This window comes from Plasmodium malariae (assembly GCF_900090045.1).
Source record: "Plasmodium malariae genome assembly, contig: PmUG01_00_41, whole genome shotgun sequence".
Taxonomy (NCBI): Eukaryota; Apicomplexa; class Aconoidasida; order Haemosporida; family Plasmodiidae; genus Plasmodium; species Plasmodium malariae.
Window position 1 is genome coordinate 1 of NW_021638315.1, and position 16,173 is coordinate 16,173.

Here is a 16,173-nt window from a genome sequence, read left to right on the forward strand (position 1 = left end):
TCAGTCTTTGGAAAGTGCAACGCCTGAGACTGCAGAAGAACTATCTTCAAAAACCGATGTATCATTAATTTCTGGAGATTCTGAATCAACAGATTCAAAATTACCAAAACCTTTTACATATTCCCCAAATAATGAAGGTTCACAAGAAACCCCTTATAGCCAAACAAAAACTCTAGCTCCTAATACTCTAGTTACTGACTTACAATCTCGTGCTTTACTTAAACTTCCTAAATTTTCAGGTATAATTAAATCTCTATATTTTTATATTCTTTAATTAACTCAAGTAAATAATATATTTATTTATAAAACTATTACAGGCCAAGAACAAAATTTATCTGTAATAAACACATCATCTATCTTAATAACCATTCTTCTTATTATGGTATTTTCCATTTTTATTAAAGTAAATTTAAATAAAATTATTAAATACATGATATATATTTGAGTTTAGTAATAATTTTATATTATAATATATATTTTCTCTATATTATAGTATGCTTTAACAGTGATGTTCAAAAAAAAAAAAAATAAAGAGAAAACAAATGAAATTCCTTAGAATACTACTACCTTCTTTCTCTGAGAGAAAAAGAATATTTTTAACAAATGATCAATTGGTTCAACAAAAATATAATAATAAAGAAATCACCAAAAAAATAAAAATAAAAGAACATAACATAAAACAAAATGTAAACTCCTCAAAGAGGAAAACGGAAAGGACAAAAACTATTATAGAAGTACATATGGAAGTACTTCAAAAATTTAGAAATGAAGAATGGGATTTAAAAAAAGAGAATATTTGGAAATATGCTTGGAGGAGTTCACAGAAGGCCAAACTAGAGACTATCCTAATTTAGAAAGTGACCAACTATTAGCAGAATGTACTAAAAACAGTAGAGGCACTAAAGAATCCATAACTCTATGCAATAAGTGGATAAAAAGATACAAATATCTTTCTGAAAAATTGAAAAAAGAAGATTGGTTTAACAGCTTGAAAAATGAGTGGAAAAGAGAACGAGAATACATAAAAAGAAGTAATGAATTAAATAATAATATTCCAAATGACACCCCAAATATTTCATCATTAGAAACAGAAAAAGATATATGGAGACAATGGATATCAAAGAAGGGTCGGATTATAGAGCAGTATTTGGAATATGAATGGTTTAGCGGATTAACGGAAGAATTACAGAATACTTTAGATGAATATGGAAATGACAGAAATAAATATAATGTATCACTAATTGATTTGGAAGAGTTGGAACAAAAAGGATGTAGTGAAGAACTATATAAATACGTAAAAAAAAAATTACTAGAAAAACTGTGTATACTTGTACTTATGACAATATTAGAAGAATGCAAAAAAGAGGAGAATACAGAGAATAGTGAATCATATTTGGATAATTCCATAAATGAATGCAAATTAGGAAAAAATATTGATGAAAAATCAGGAATTACAGAAAACATAAATAAAGATATAGGAAATGTTTTGGAGTACATGGAAAATAAGGAATCTTATAGCAATAAAGGAGAAGAACCTTTTATACAGGAACTGAATGATTGGATAAGAGAAGAAAATACATATATATATTTATAAACAATTAGAACAAATTATAAATATCCTGGGAGAAATTATATTGATATAACCTATAAAGAGATAGGGACAAATTTAAATGTATTCGAAGAATAATTTATTGAAATAAAATGATATATATAATGTAAAATTGCTAAACTATGCGATATTGAAAGGAAAAACACAAAAGATAACTATAAAGTAAAGGAAAAAATAAAGTAAAAATTATTTGCGAAATAATAACATTGAAACAGAGTTATATAAAAAAAATTCGAATTATATATAATTTTTTAATTCTATAAGAATATCTAAAACACGTTATATTAATACTTGAATCAATAATAATAGCCAATTGCAATGTATAAATAATAAAAAATAAATTTCATACTATAAATTTTAGCATACTAATTCAGCAAAATTTAAGAAATGCTTTTTTTTTTATTACTTAATATATAACTTCTTTCAAAAAATCATAAGATATATTGAACTTATAACTTGTGCTTTTAAAATGTATATTTACTTTTTAATATATATTAAATTATTACATTATCTAATACTGGTATCCTTCCTGTCCCAGATAAAATATTAAAGCTCAGATTAGTATATACGTATGAATTTATATAAATATATATATATTATATTGTATATATTTTTTTTCCTTTCTCTTTTAAATAATTAATGTGTTTATAATTATTTTATCTAATTTAATATTTAAATATAATAATAATATAATATTATATCCTTATTAAAATAAATAATATTTTACTTTGTTTAATAACAATATCTTTTTCAATGAACCATTGGAAAAAATGAATAAATATATTCTTTAGTATTTTATTTTTCTTTTATATTAATATAAGAAGAAACAAGTTATTATAATAAGAACTTTATAATATATAAGTTTTAAAAAGATTATTAAATCTATTATTAACTGGATACATAATTATGAAGTATAATATAATTTTTATTAATAATAAATATTACAATAATATACTTATAATAAATAATTGATTAATATATTCTTACAATATAATTAATTAATAATAGTTTATTATATTTCTTATATTAGATTCTTTATATTTAAAATATATATATATCTTCCGCAAGAACTCATATGTATATATGTAAGATATGCTGTTATCTAAAATAAAATATTAGAGTATTTTTTGAGTACATAGAAACTACAATGAATTTTGCTAATTTAATACAAAAAAAATTATAAAAATCCCATAGCTTTAATTTGAGGGGCTATATATTCATAAATGTATATATATATATATATGTGTATAACATTTTTATTATTTGTAAAGGTCTATAAAGGAAATGTAGAATATATATTTTATATATAAAATTTTATTGTTTTTTCGTAATATATTATTAAAAGTACTATAATAATTAAGAATTAACAAGTAAATCTACTTTATATTGATATTTCTAATTTTTTATTATTTTTTGTTTAAAAACTACAACTCAATTTCTTTTAAAGCTTCTTTTAATTAATTTTAGAAAAATTCATAAAACATAGTATAAATAATATATAATTAAGTGTAATATTATTATTAATGCAAGTTCAATAATTTTTATTTCTAAATTTAAATAGGAATTCATTTTTTTTTATATAAAATTCATGAATATGGAAATTCCTTATGATATATTTTATCCATATTAATGATATATTATATGGAACTCCTATTAAGAATCTTTAAATCACAAATAAAATCTATGATTCATTCTTAATTATTTCGATATTAAACTAAAAACGGCTAATATATTTTTTGCACAGAATTATTAATGTATATATATTTTAAATTATTAACAATATTATTATGAGTAAAGTTCATGAAAAAAAGCATTTACATATGAATCAATTTTATATCTTTTTTAAAATAAATATTCATTATTCATACATTAAAACAGTGAAAGTTTACAAGCAACAATTAAAAAAATTTTAAATAAAAACATTATCAATATATTTATATTAGAATTTTTCATATAAATATTATGTTTATTGAATTTTTATATATATCTCGATACATTTTGTCTTACAATATTTTATACAAGGAAAATATGTTACTATTATTATAACATTTATATTATAATATATATAAAAACTAAAATAAGAGAAATACCTTATATATATGTAATGATATAAAATGCATTATCCAAGTACAAAAATAATTTTTTTTTTTCATTATGTACATGCATATATATATATATATATATATATAAATGAAAACAAATATAATTAATGTATTAATGTATGATATATTACAAAAAATATAAATTTATGAGAAAGGTATTTAATTTATTCATTATCAATTTATTACATAAAAAAAATAATTTATACATAGTATATATATTTATACTGCTTCAATAGATATACATCAATCGTAGTATATTAATAAATTATAAAAAAGTTTAATTAAATATAAATACTATATTTAAAAATAATTTACATATGTTAAGAGTTATTTAGTACAAGTAACTGTGATAATTTTGTTTTTCATTTTTTCATAATCTTCTTTTTGTTGGGGTAAAGTATTTTAGTGAAAGTATATTTCCATACTAATATAAGTATATTCTTATTATGTAATCAAAGATACATAATAATTGCACCTTAAAGTTAAATTAAAGGGACAATTAATTATATATATATATATATATATATATATATCATTGTAACTTTTATAATTTTTACTAATTTTTTTCTTTTTATATATATATTTTTTCTAATAATAGTAGAAATATTAAAAAAATCTTATACATCTTCAAATTTTTACTTTTAATATTATTTCTTAAACTGTTGTATTATTAAAAATTTTGAATTCATATTAAAATAAATAATGTCACCAGTACATAAGAAAAATATTTTTTATATTATTTAAAATATTAATAAAAGTCTTATTTTTTTAAATATGATATATCGGTAAAGGTGACCTTAGTTAAGCAGTATATATTTTTGTGTTAGCAGTTAATAAAATATTTTTTTCTTAAAATATATATTTCGTTAATATTTTTATATTTCATCTCAATTAAATTTTATTCGTTATTATTATATATATATATTGTTTTTCTAATTATATTAGGCATAATTCAAAATTATTTTTAAAATTTTGTTTATACGTAAGATATCAGCTGCTTCAAAGAATTTTTTATTATTTTAGTTGTAAGAAGATTATTTGAAAAAATAAAATTTCAATGGTTAACATATATATATATATATATATATATATATATATATATATTACGTTATATACCTGTATTAAATTTTATCTACTTTTATTTTAATATTAAGAAAGCTGTTTATTAATATGTATATAAATTATAAAAATATAAATTCATTTTTTCAAATAAATTATTTTAACAATGCGTAAAGTTGCAATTATTATATAAAATTATTATATTATTTTTAACTTTTCTTAAGATAATTTTATTAATACTGTTCTTATTTCGCATTACATGAATAGATAATCTATGTTTTTAGTGTTTACTTACATAATTCTGAATACTTCTACAAGAGTATCTACATTTTTAAATTTTTCATCTTTTTCTACTTAGATATACAGGATAATTATCTTTATATATAAGTTTTCTTTAATTTTGAAGAATTTTATTTTGACTATTTTTTTTCATTCATTTTTTAATTTACCGCGTTTTTGTTTTCATTTCTATTTGTATTTCAATATATTAGGTAAATTTATAGATATATATATAACATTAAATTTTATTTTGTTCTATTCCGGAAAATGCATTTACTAATTATGAATAAATGCCTAATACAAATAAATCATAATAAATTTGCTCAAAAAAACATTTTACGAGAATTCAAAATTATTTAAATAAATATAAAAATTAATTTCATAATTATTTATATTTAGTAGAAATATTATTTATGTGGAAATTTTAACTTCTGATGATTTTTTTTTTTTTTTTTTGCTGTAGGACAAAAAAAAGTAGCATGGAATTACTTCTTTTATAATACAAACAGTAACTTCATTTAATAAACATTTATTAAGTATACATATTTATACAGAATTATTATTTAATTAAATTTATTTCAATGCGTCTTTTCTAAATTTCTCCCTTTCTGTTGTTCTCCAAAAATATATATTATTAATGTGGAATAAAGCCAATTTTGAACGCTTCATATATTTTAGTAATCACATTTTCCCTTTTACTTATTTCTATACATATGTCAGCATATTAATAATTTTTTTTCTACAAATGTTGACATATAGATATATCGTTAATAATATAAAAATTTTCATTTTTATTATTATTTATAATGCTTTATGTATACATGTATAATCAACGTATACATACTTATACAAAAGTAATATATATATATATTTTTTCATTATACTTATTTTAAATATGATATTATACTTTCAATAATGTCATATATCATTTTTCTTAGATTTATTTCTATATTTAGACTCTTTCAACTTTAACATTTTAAATTCTTATTTTAAATAGAAATTTCAATAAATTATTAATATGCTATTTTTGGGGCTATGGAAAAAATTAGTGTTTTAAAAAATAAATAGAAAATATGTAAACATATATAGAAACTTGATAAAAATATATACACGAATTATATTTTATTATAAATTATAAAAACTATAAATTATATACTTAAACATATTAAGGTGCTGCCCGCTAGTAAATGCTCGGAGATTAATAATATTTACTTAATATATATTTTTAACCTCTTTTCAGATAAATGCATGCTTATTCTTTCGAATTATTTATGTTTTCACTCAATTAAAGGATTATATTTAAAAATTCTACTTTTTAATAAATAATTTAATTTTCTATACAATAAATATGTTATCGTAAATGTAATATATTCACATTTATATATATATATATATTGATAATATTAATGTGTTTTTTTTTAGTTTATATAGCTTTTATTAAATTTCATTGTGTAAATGATTGAAATTATTAAAATCATTAATATATAAAAATAATGAAACTATGCTGAATATCTAATTTTTTACATTAATGCTTATATAATATTTGCTTTTAAAAAAGATATAAACAAATAAATAAGAAAGAAATTTTTTTTTTCATTTTATCATTTATTTTATTTCGGAATCACATTACATTATAATAATAGAATTCGCTACATTTAAGAGTATTTTTATATTTGATCATTTTTAACATTAACTCTGCAAAAACATATTTTAAATATAAAACTTTATGTAATTTATAAATATAATTATTTGTAAGATATGGTAGAATCAAATATGAAAAGAAAAAAATAATAATAATAAACAAAATACTTCATATAAAACTAATATAAATCACTTTCCTTATTACATATTCTTTTTTTTTTCTACTAATATTGTCCTATAAAATAAAAAATCATTCTTCTAAAACGTTGTTGAAATATTTTTAAAAATTATTACATTTTAATTTATCAATTGCTTTTGCTAATGGTCTTTAGATTGAAAAAGTACACATAAAATTATTTAAGAAAGAACAAATAATCTTATTAAATAGAAAAAAAAAAAAAAAAAAAAACTTGAAATAAAAAAAATACTGTACACAAATAACCAGTAGAATGTTAAAAAAAAAAAAAAGAAACAATTTATTTTTAAAATTTAATGCTAAATTTAGTTGCCCTTTTTCGTATTATATCATGTTCTGTTTGTATTTTTAAGACATTTATAAAACAAAGAATAATAGTAGCACAAATTTTAAAGTTTCAATATACTTTATAGGGCTATATTATTCGAATTATTGGTTTCATATATAAATATATATGATCTGTAAAGAATTAATAGCACTATTTCTTGTATTATTATACAAATTAATAATTTTAAGTATTATTTATAATATAAAAATATAACTATGCATATGTTAAATAAGTATGTATTTCCAGCTTAGGTTTTAGTAGGTACTGTAGATCAAAATATATTAAAACCTAATACTACATATAATATAAATATAGCTAATATATTATAATTCTATTACTGTTAAACATATTTCTCTCCTTTTTAGTTAACAATTTTTATCAAAATTAATTTCAAAATAAATTATAACAAGATAGTTACTATATAATTTTTAAAAATTTTTTACATTATATCTCTTAACAAAAGATCTAAATATATTTGTTCTAAAATTTTTTTTCTAATTAATAAAAATAAATCTATAAACATTAATACAACCAAATTTATTCACTTTTTTTTTGTTTTGATACTATACACATTTATTATTAATTCAAATATAATAATGCATTTTCTTAAAACTATGAAAAAATAGTGATTATAGTTTGTAACTACATATAAAATAGAGAAAACTTTAGTTCCCTAACATAAATGAATATATTTATTTGTAATTATTCAAGTTGTACTATTATACATTCATTTGAAAGTGAAAACATATATTTTTTATAGAAATCCATTTACATACACAAACATTTATATTTGTCTAAATATATTTAATTAAGCGAAAATAACATTTTAAAATAAAAAACGAAAAGTATTAAAACAGTGAAATTCATAAGGAAACATATATGTTTATATTTTACCGTTTCTTAACATACAGACCGAGTATACTCACGTACATTTATATAACTTTATATAATAGTTATCTTATTCAGAAATATATTACTCATATATTAAATATATTACTTCATATTAATAATTGCCTCACATAAAAATTCGTATTCTTATTTTTTCATTTTACTCAGTCATTAACTTAATCTTTTTATATTTTTCATTATTTCTCAAGATCTTGGGAATAGCTATTATAAGAATAGCACCTAATATAATGATAAGAACAAAAAAAAATAATACAAAAGCTTCTTTTTCATTTACTATATACGTGAAAGGTGTTTCTATATAATCCCAAAAGCTTTTCATAAATTCTAATGATTCTGTAAGTCCACTGTATGATTGTAGTGCTTTTAATATGGGTAATCCTATTCCCAACAAGAAAAAAATAAAAAATATGAAAACTCCAAATCCGTAATTTCTAAATTTTATTTTTCTTAAAGCTATATTTCTAATTCTATTGTTTTTTTCAAGAAAAGTGTTATAATCTTTTTTTTTGATCCATTTTTTTTTAAAATGGAAATGTTTTCCATCAAACATTCCATCATTATAATCTATGACTTCTGTATAATATGTAGCCTTATTTAATAGACTACTATTAGACTGTTTATTTTTTCCTTTATTTCTTTTTATATTAATAGATATATTTTCTTTATCCGACTTCCAATTGTCTGGCATACCCACTTTTAACTGTGTAATATTTGAATTTTTGTCTTCCTTATATTTTGCTAGTAATCTATAAGTTATTGTATATAATGTCTTATTAAAATTGTTCTCATTAGCCAAATATTTATTAAAAATATTCTAAGGAAAAAAAATGAACATTGATTATATAATAGATTATATAATTTAGTAGTAAAAAACTGTATTAAATAAAATACATAACGAAATAAATAAATAACATATATATCCTTATATAGAATAACGTACGAAATCATTGTTAAAATTGCATATCCATATTAAAACGAAAAACATAGTAGTTTTGTTAAGTAAGATTAACTTAATTTTCTGTTCCATCATATATTTCTCTAATACTATATTATACTAAATAAGAAAAAAATTTTAAAATAATATAATATTCCTCATATGATAAAATTAAATATTTATTTTTAATATTCAATTTTATTTTTTCTTCGTAAATACCTTCAAAAATTATGTAACTATAACGTGTTTCACATAAATTACAAAAATAAATAACTTTTAAAATATAATATATATAATCTTTATAGTAATTAAATTTAAAAAAAAAAAAAAATGCCTATCATCGAAATGAATAAATTGAATTCATTTATAATAATTCAAAATATAAAATTTAACTTTTTAATATAGTGTACAAGTTATATAATTTTTTTATTAATTCTTTTTAGAAAAAACTAAAAAGTAAACATATAGTTCCCTATTAAATTTAATTATTAAGAATATATAAAATATAGAATGTAGAGAATATATATTTAGTACATTGATCTACATATTAAAACAGGAATTACTAATTCTATGGATGTAATATCGTAATATTTATAATAATATAAACATATTTTCAAAAAATTATATATTTTTAATAAAATATTAATTATTGGTAACAATATATTAATACTAATAATAAATAAATATAACTATATGTTGTACAATTTTTGTGTAATATTTTTTATAAAGTGTATTCTAGTCATTACACAAATATATGTATTCTTTTATGTTTCATAATATATTTTTAAAATCAAATCTATAACATATAACATAATATATAAAAAATTTTATTCTATATATAATAAATACCTCTTAAATATTTACTTATATAAAGAATTCTTTAGTCATAGAAAAATTCGTGGTTTCTAAGTATTTTCTTGTTCTTTTTTTTATTAATTATGTACATATTTGTGTAAATAACTTATATATTAAAATAACTGAAGTATTATATTCAAATAGTTTACATTCTTTATAATATATTTAATATTCCACTTTTTAAATAGCTATATCATGAAATGTAATCTTATATATATATTCTTAATAATATTCCAATATCTTTTGAAAACAACTGTATATTCTACGTTATTTTCTTTATAATGCTCTTTTAAATATATTGTTTATACTAATACATTTTACATCATTATATTTATATCAAATCATATATTGATATTAAGTAATTTACTTTTCTTCATTTCATATCTTTGTCTAAGATATAATAAAAATATTTTTATATTTGCAATTAAAATTTTGTTTAGAATATTTGAATAATAGATAATTTTCTTACATATTAATAATAAAGGTATTACTCTTTTTTTATTATATCTTTATAAATTAAACATACAAATGTTCTTATGATAATAAACATTTTGAATAATATTTCATATAATTAAATTTTATGATTTTATTTATGTTCATTTTACATTATTATTATATTGAGATATATATTTTTATATTTTTTACTCTATTTTCTAATTAAGTCATACAGCATGCTAGGTTATCAAAGTTTATATAAGTTAACATTCATATATACAAGTTAATGGGGATAAAATATAACTCTTAATTTTGTTATTATAATTAATACTTGATCATCAAAAAATATCTCATTATATAAATGCTTATTTTATTTATACAATATATATAATAGAATTTTTATAATAGTATTCTTAATATTTAACTTGATACATAATATATTATAGTAATGAAAGTTATTATATCATGATTCATATAAATTTATTTTATATTTTAATTCATTTACATTCATATAATACTTTGCTCTAGAATATGCTTATGTTGTAGTATATAACATACCATAAAAAAAAATATATATATTATTTTCTTTAATGAATAATATATATATATATCAATGCAACAAATTTTATTCACTTCATTTCCTCAAATTAAAGAAAGACACACATATGTTTGATTTATAACTCATAATAAATTATTTTAAATATATTAACAATTAAACGTTTAATCAAGAACAATATGAAAAATATAAATCTGAAAATTTTAAATTGAATATAAATTATCATACATCAATAAAATTATGTGAATTGTACTATAATATATTCCCTTTAATGTATAAACATATATTTTCCATGGAAATTTAATTAAATTGAAAATTGTAAATATGAAACTATAATATTTAGTTAGCCTTATACAATACAATGAAATACTTAATTAAAAACTTTGAAATATTCAAATATAAATAGAATTACTGTTATAATAATAATTTACTATAATGCATAAAAAACGAACTGATTTAATTAGGCGCATTTATAAAATTTAAGCACTTATACATACTAATAATAATTATATAATTAAATATATTACCGAAGTTGTTTTACATTAAAGAATTCATTACAGAAAAAAACATAATACATACCATATATTTTACCTTTTCTTAAACTTAATTTTTTGATATTTCTTAACTTTCTTGTGGTAATAAAAAAGGCCTAATATAATTATGACACCTAATATAAGCAAAGGTATAACATATAGTAGATAGTTAAAAAAACTATCTACATAAACGTATCCTGCTATTTTCTCCGTTTTCAATATCTCCCCTCCCTTTTTCCTTGTTATCTTTTCCAATGCTTTAGGTACTTTATCCATTGTCCTGAACAACCAACTTACAGGTGAATTCTTCAACAACACACTTAAATCATTGTACCAATTAGTTATACCACACAAATTCAATACCTTAAACAGTACCCCCCTAATCCCACAACGCACAAATAAATCTAATATGTATAATATCAGTAATACGGTCATTAATAATAAAGGTAAAACAAATCTCAATCGGTATTTTTTACATATTGTTTTTACGTAAATCTTATTACAAATTGTCCTGTTGTTTTTAAGAAAATCCATATAATCAAGTTCTTTGAATATTTTTTTTTCCATACGAGAATATTTCTTTGTTTCAAATATACATTTCTTATTCCTCATATTTTGTTGATTACCTCCTGCATTCATAAATGGTTTTCCATTTATATGTTTCATTTTTCTTTTGGGTTCTTTCTCATTATAATATACATCTTTATTTTCGCTTACAGCATAATTTGGTACTTTTTCATTTAATCTTACAAAAACTGAACATTTATCCTCTTTAGATATTGCTAGTAATCGATAATTTTTATCTAATTTTCTATTATTTTTATAGTTTCGTTCTGAAGTTTTATAATAGTCACTCTAAAAAAAGATGTAAATATTTATTATTTAAAAGAATAAGTAATTTAATGACAAAAAAAATATATTAAAAAAATAAGGCGAGAATAAAATAGATAATGCACGTATCCTTAATTATTATTATCATACGAGATCAATGTTAAAAAGACATATCCAACTTAAAAGGATAAACGCAGAAATTATTGTAAATAAGAGTAACGTATTTTTTTGATCCATAATATATATATTTAATTTTATGATATATGCACTTAAAAATTTATATCGACATAATATACTTCTAATTTTAAAGGACTCTATATATTTTTTCTGTTTTTAATTTTTGATTATGTTTTTATTGTAATTTTATAAAATTATAATAAAATGAATATAACGATAACATGTTTTATAAAATAGACAGAAAAACAACTTTAAAAATTTATCATAATATTTTTATTTTATTATTATGTATAAAAAACTAAATTAATTAAGATAATATAATTTGCTTTCATTAAATTATATTAAATATATATTATTTTATTAATTGTTATAGTAAATGAATAAAATGTTGTTATTAGTTTTTTACAAAATAATATATATTTTAATATCTGAATTATGGAAATTATATAAAGTATGGAATATAGAGAAGATAGATATAATTCATAGTTCCATAAATTAATAAACTACTTATTTAACGATGTTTTACTTTTAATAATAATAATTTCATAAACAATATATAATTCAATATATAATTCAGAAATTGGATATTTTTGTTAAATATACTAATTGTTATAGCAATATAATAATAAATCAGAATTCCAATAATTAGTAGAACATTTAGTTTCTTGTTAATTTTAGAATATACTTGATTTACTATTTGAACGGATTCATTCCTTTATATTAAATAAAATATTTATAAGTATTTTAATTCATAGAACACTAAATAATCTATGAAGATATTACATTTAAAGATAAATAGAAATGATTATTTATGCTTAAATAAGAATACTTGAAAATTATAATTTTTAATTAAGATCATTTTAGGCCAGTATTACTAAAGGTAATTTTTTGGAATTCATGAACAAAAAATATAAACATATTTAATTATATATATATTTATATTTAGAAAAAAAATATATATAGTTAAAAAAAAAAAAAAATTAAAAATAATATTAAACTTCTTATTACGATTCGTTTAATTTTTTTATGAATATCTTTCCAATATTTAATTTCAATTCCTCTATGTCGAACTATAATTTTGAAAAATTCATTAAATACTTAAGAAAATACATAGTATAAGTAATACATTCCAAAACATACATGCCTTGTTGTTAATAAAACAAATATTAATATTCATGTTGGGGTTCAATTTGAATTTACAATATAGTATTTAAATAAAAAAATTAGTATTTAATCATTTTAAAGGCTCTTAAATATAACATTTCCAAAAATCATGTTATTTATCTTTTTATAATTAATATTTCTATGCAAAATATATCTTAATACTCTAACTAAAATATATAAGAAGTTAAAGTGTTAATAAAAGCATTATAACTTTTGTGTTATGTTAGTTTTATATATGACATATGTTTCATTTAATTAACATCAAATTATTATATATAAGGTGATAAAAAATATCAAAAAAAATTCTAGTTAATATAGATTATTTGCACTTATTCACGTGTTTTATGCACCACTACTTCTCTGGTATATTCATATATAGAATAATAATAAAAAGTATCGTAACTATATAAATTATTATCCATGGGTATGTATTTTCTTGAACAAAATATATTTAACTTTAAAATTTATGTACATTTTATTTAATTGTTAATTAAATTTCATTAAAAATATATTATTAAGTTTTAGTAATTATTTATTTATTAATTTAGAATGAAATCAGTATTTATACGGTATATATTATTATCGGATTAACATTAGTTTTAAACTGTGTTCAATTAATAGAACCTAAAACAAAAAAATATAACTTTTTGTTATCAACATTTTTATTATTATTGAAATTTAGGTAATTTTTATAATATTCCATTAATTCCATTAACTTCTTAAATTAAAAAATAAAATGATGAATATCACTTAATCAATTTATTTAATTACGATCTTTATATGTTTAAAAATTAATGCGATATTTATAATTCATTCTTAAAATCAAAATAATATTTGTGTATTTTGACAATATCATAAATAGGATAAATATATAAAAATTTAATAAACACATTCTTATATTAAGTTTTAAAATATATATTTCTCAAGTTCTTTTACATAAATTATCTATTATATGTATATTTAAATAAGAAGTACATGTTAAATAAAACACAAACTTTTAGTTATATTAAATGAAAAATAAAGAGAAACATATAAATTAAAACTAATATACAATATATTTCTTTGAAAAATTTTTAATATACTTAAATTCTTAAAATAGAAAAAAGAAAAAATATGATTTTTAAATATTTAAACTACCTCACTAGCTCGAGTGACATATTAAAAGTTACTGTATATATTAAATTTAATGAATACATAATTTTTATTATAAAAATTTAGATTAAACATATATATACATATTTTCTTCCTATAAAGAACTCATATTACTATGAATACTCAGAAATATTAATTTCTCAGTCTTATTAAACACAATATTACATACATATATATAGTGTTAAGTCAGGTTAATAAATAAATTCAAAATATTACATTACAATAGGAAAAGATATATAAAAAAATTGTACTTTTATAAATATTTAGTACATATACTTTTATCCTTATTTATAAATATATATGCGTATATTATATCTTTACCTAGATAAAATCTACATGGATCTAATAAGGAAATATTTTGAAAATATTATATTATACAAAATATTATATACTTTTTTTAGTTCCAAGATAAACATTTTCACTCACAGAAATATTTTTACACATAAGCTTTAATTAAATTTCCTTTAACTTCAAATGCCTATAATAAGAGTTTAACCAATACATGAATAACCATAGATATACCTAATATAACTAGGAATAACGAAAAACATGTAAATTTATCACAGATTTCTAAGAATAAAAGTAATAAAATTCTTATTATCAAATGTTTTACTGGTGCAAAAAATGTTAAAAAGGTTCTTTTACAAACTACATATATTAAAATTTTTTTCCAAGTAGAACAGGTACATTTTTTGTATTATATATAAAAGAATAAATTCCTTATAGTGTGGTTTTTTAAAAAATATTCTACTGTTGAAAAATATTTATATATGACAAAAGGGTACTTCTTGAATAAATCTTTTTTATTCAGTACTTGAATTATCTTTATTTGACGATTAACTTTTCCTATCATACTCTGATTCTCAATTAACGTATTAATTTCTTTAATGATCGTATCTCTTTTTAAGTACCATTTTTTAAAGCCACGATTTTGGTTTCGATAGAATTTTCTAGTAATAATATAGTTGTTCTTGAATTGAATGTTTCATCTTCACTGTTTTTATTATCTAAATATTAATTACATATACTTTACAAATAAAAGAATATATTTTTAATATTCATAATTTGATAAATTTATTTAAGCATTAAGTAGAACTATTTTATTAGCATATATATATATATATATATATATAATATGAGTTAATATAGAAAGAGAACTTTATTCAATTCTATAATTATAGTGCATCGTTGTAATAATAACATATCCAAATGAAAAGCATATATAAAGGAGTTTTAAATTATATATTTAATTTTTCTTTTCGAGTTGGTATAGATTAATTTTATAATATTTTTAATTATGTGTACAAACTTTTATATTATTACAAGATATTCTTAGAAAAATAGAACTAATGTAGTTCATATTTTACATTATTATACGTTTTAGAAAAATACTATAATGCATAAATAAAATAC

The 16,173-nt window shown here is 18.2% G+C and overlaps 2 protein-coding genes and 1 pseudogene across 3 annotated transcripts; 1 reads left to right on the forward strand and 2 right to left on the reverse strand.

The window, feature by feature from the left end:
• The first annotated feature begins 493 nt into the window (after positions 1–493).
• Positions 494–1,594, forward strand: PmUG01_00069300 (annotated as a pseudogene). Its single transcript is given in 3 exon segments — positions 494–520; positions 534–764; positions 779–1,594. Coding segments are annotated over 3 exon segments (1,074 nt in total).
• Positions 1,595–8,262: 6,668 nt separating this feature from the next.
• Positions 8,263–9,153, reverse strand: PmUG01_00069400 (fam-m protein; the record flags this gene model as incomplete). The annotated part of the gene is made up of 2 exons (XM_029005922.1): positions 8,263–8,937; positions 9,064–9,153. The coding sequence occupies 2 exons, from the start codon at positions 9,151–9,153 to the stop codon at positions 8,263–8,265; spliced, it is 765 nt and encodes a 254-aa protein (XP_028859201.1).
• Positions 9,154–11,490: 2,337 nt separating this feature from the next.
• On the reverse strand, positions 11,491–12,504 carry PmUG01_00069500 (fam-l protein; the record flags this gene model as incomplete). Its single annotated transcript, XM_029005933.1, has 2 exons — positions 11,491–12,291; positions 12,418–12,504. 2 exons carry the CDS (start codon positions 12,502–12,504, stop codon positions 11,491–11,493), a joined length of 888 nt encoding a protein of 295 aa, XP_028859202.1.
• Between the last annotated feature and the right edge of the window lie 3,669 nt (positions 12,505–16,173).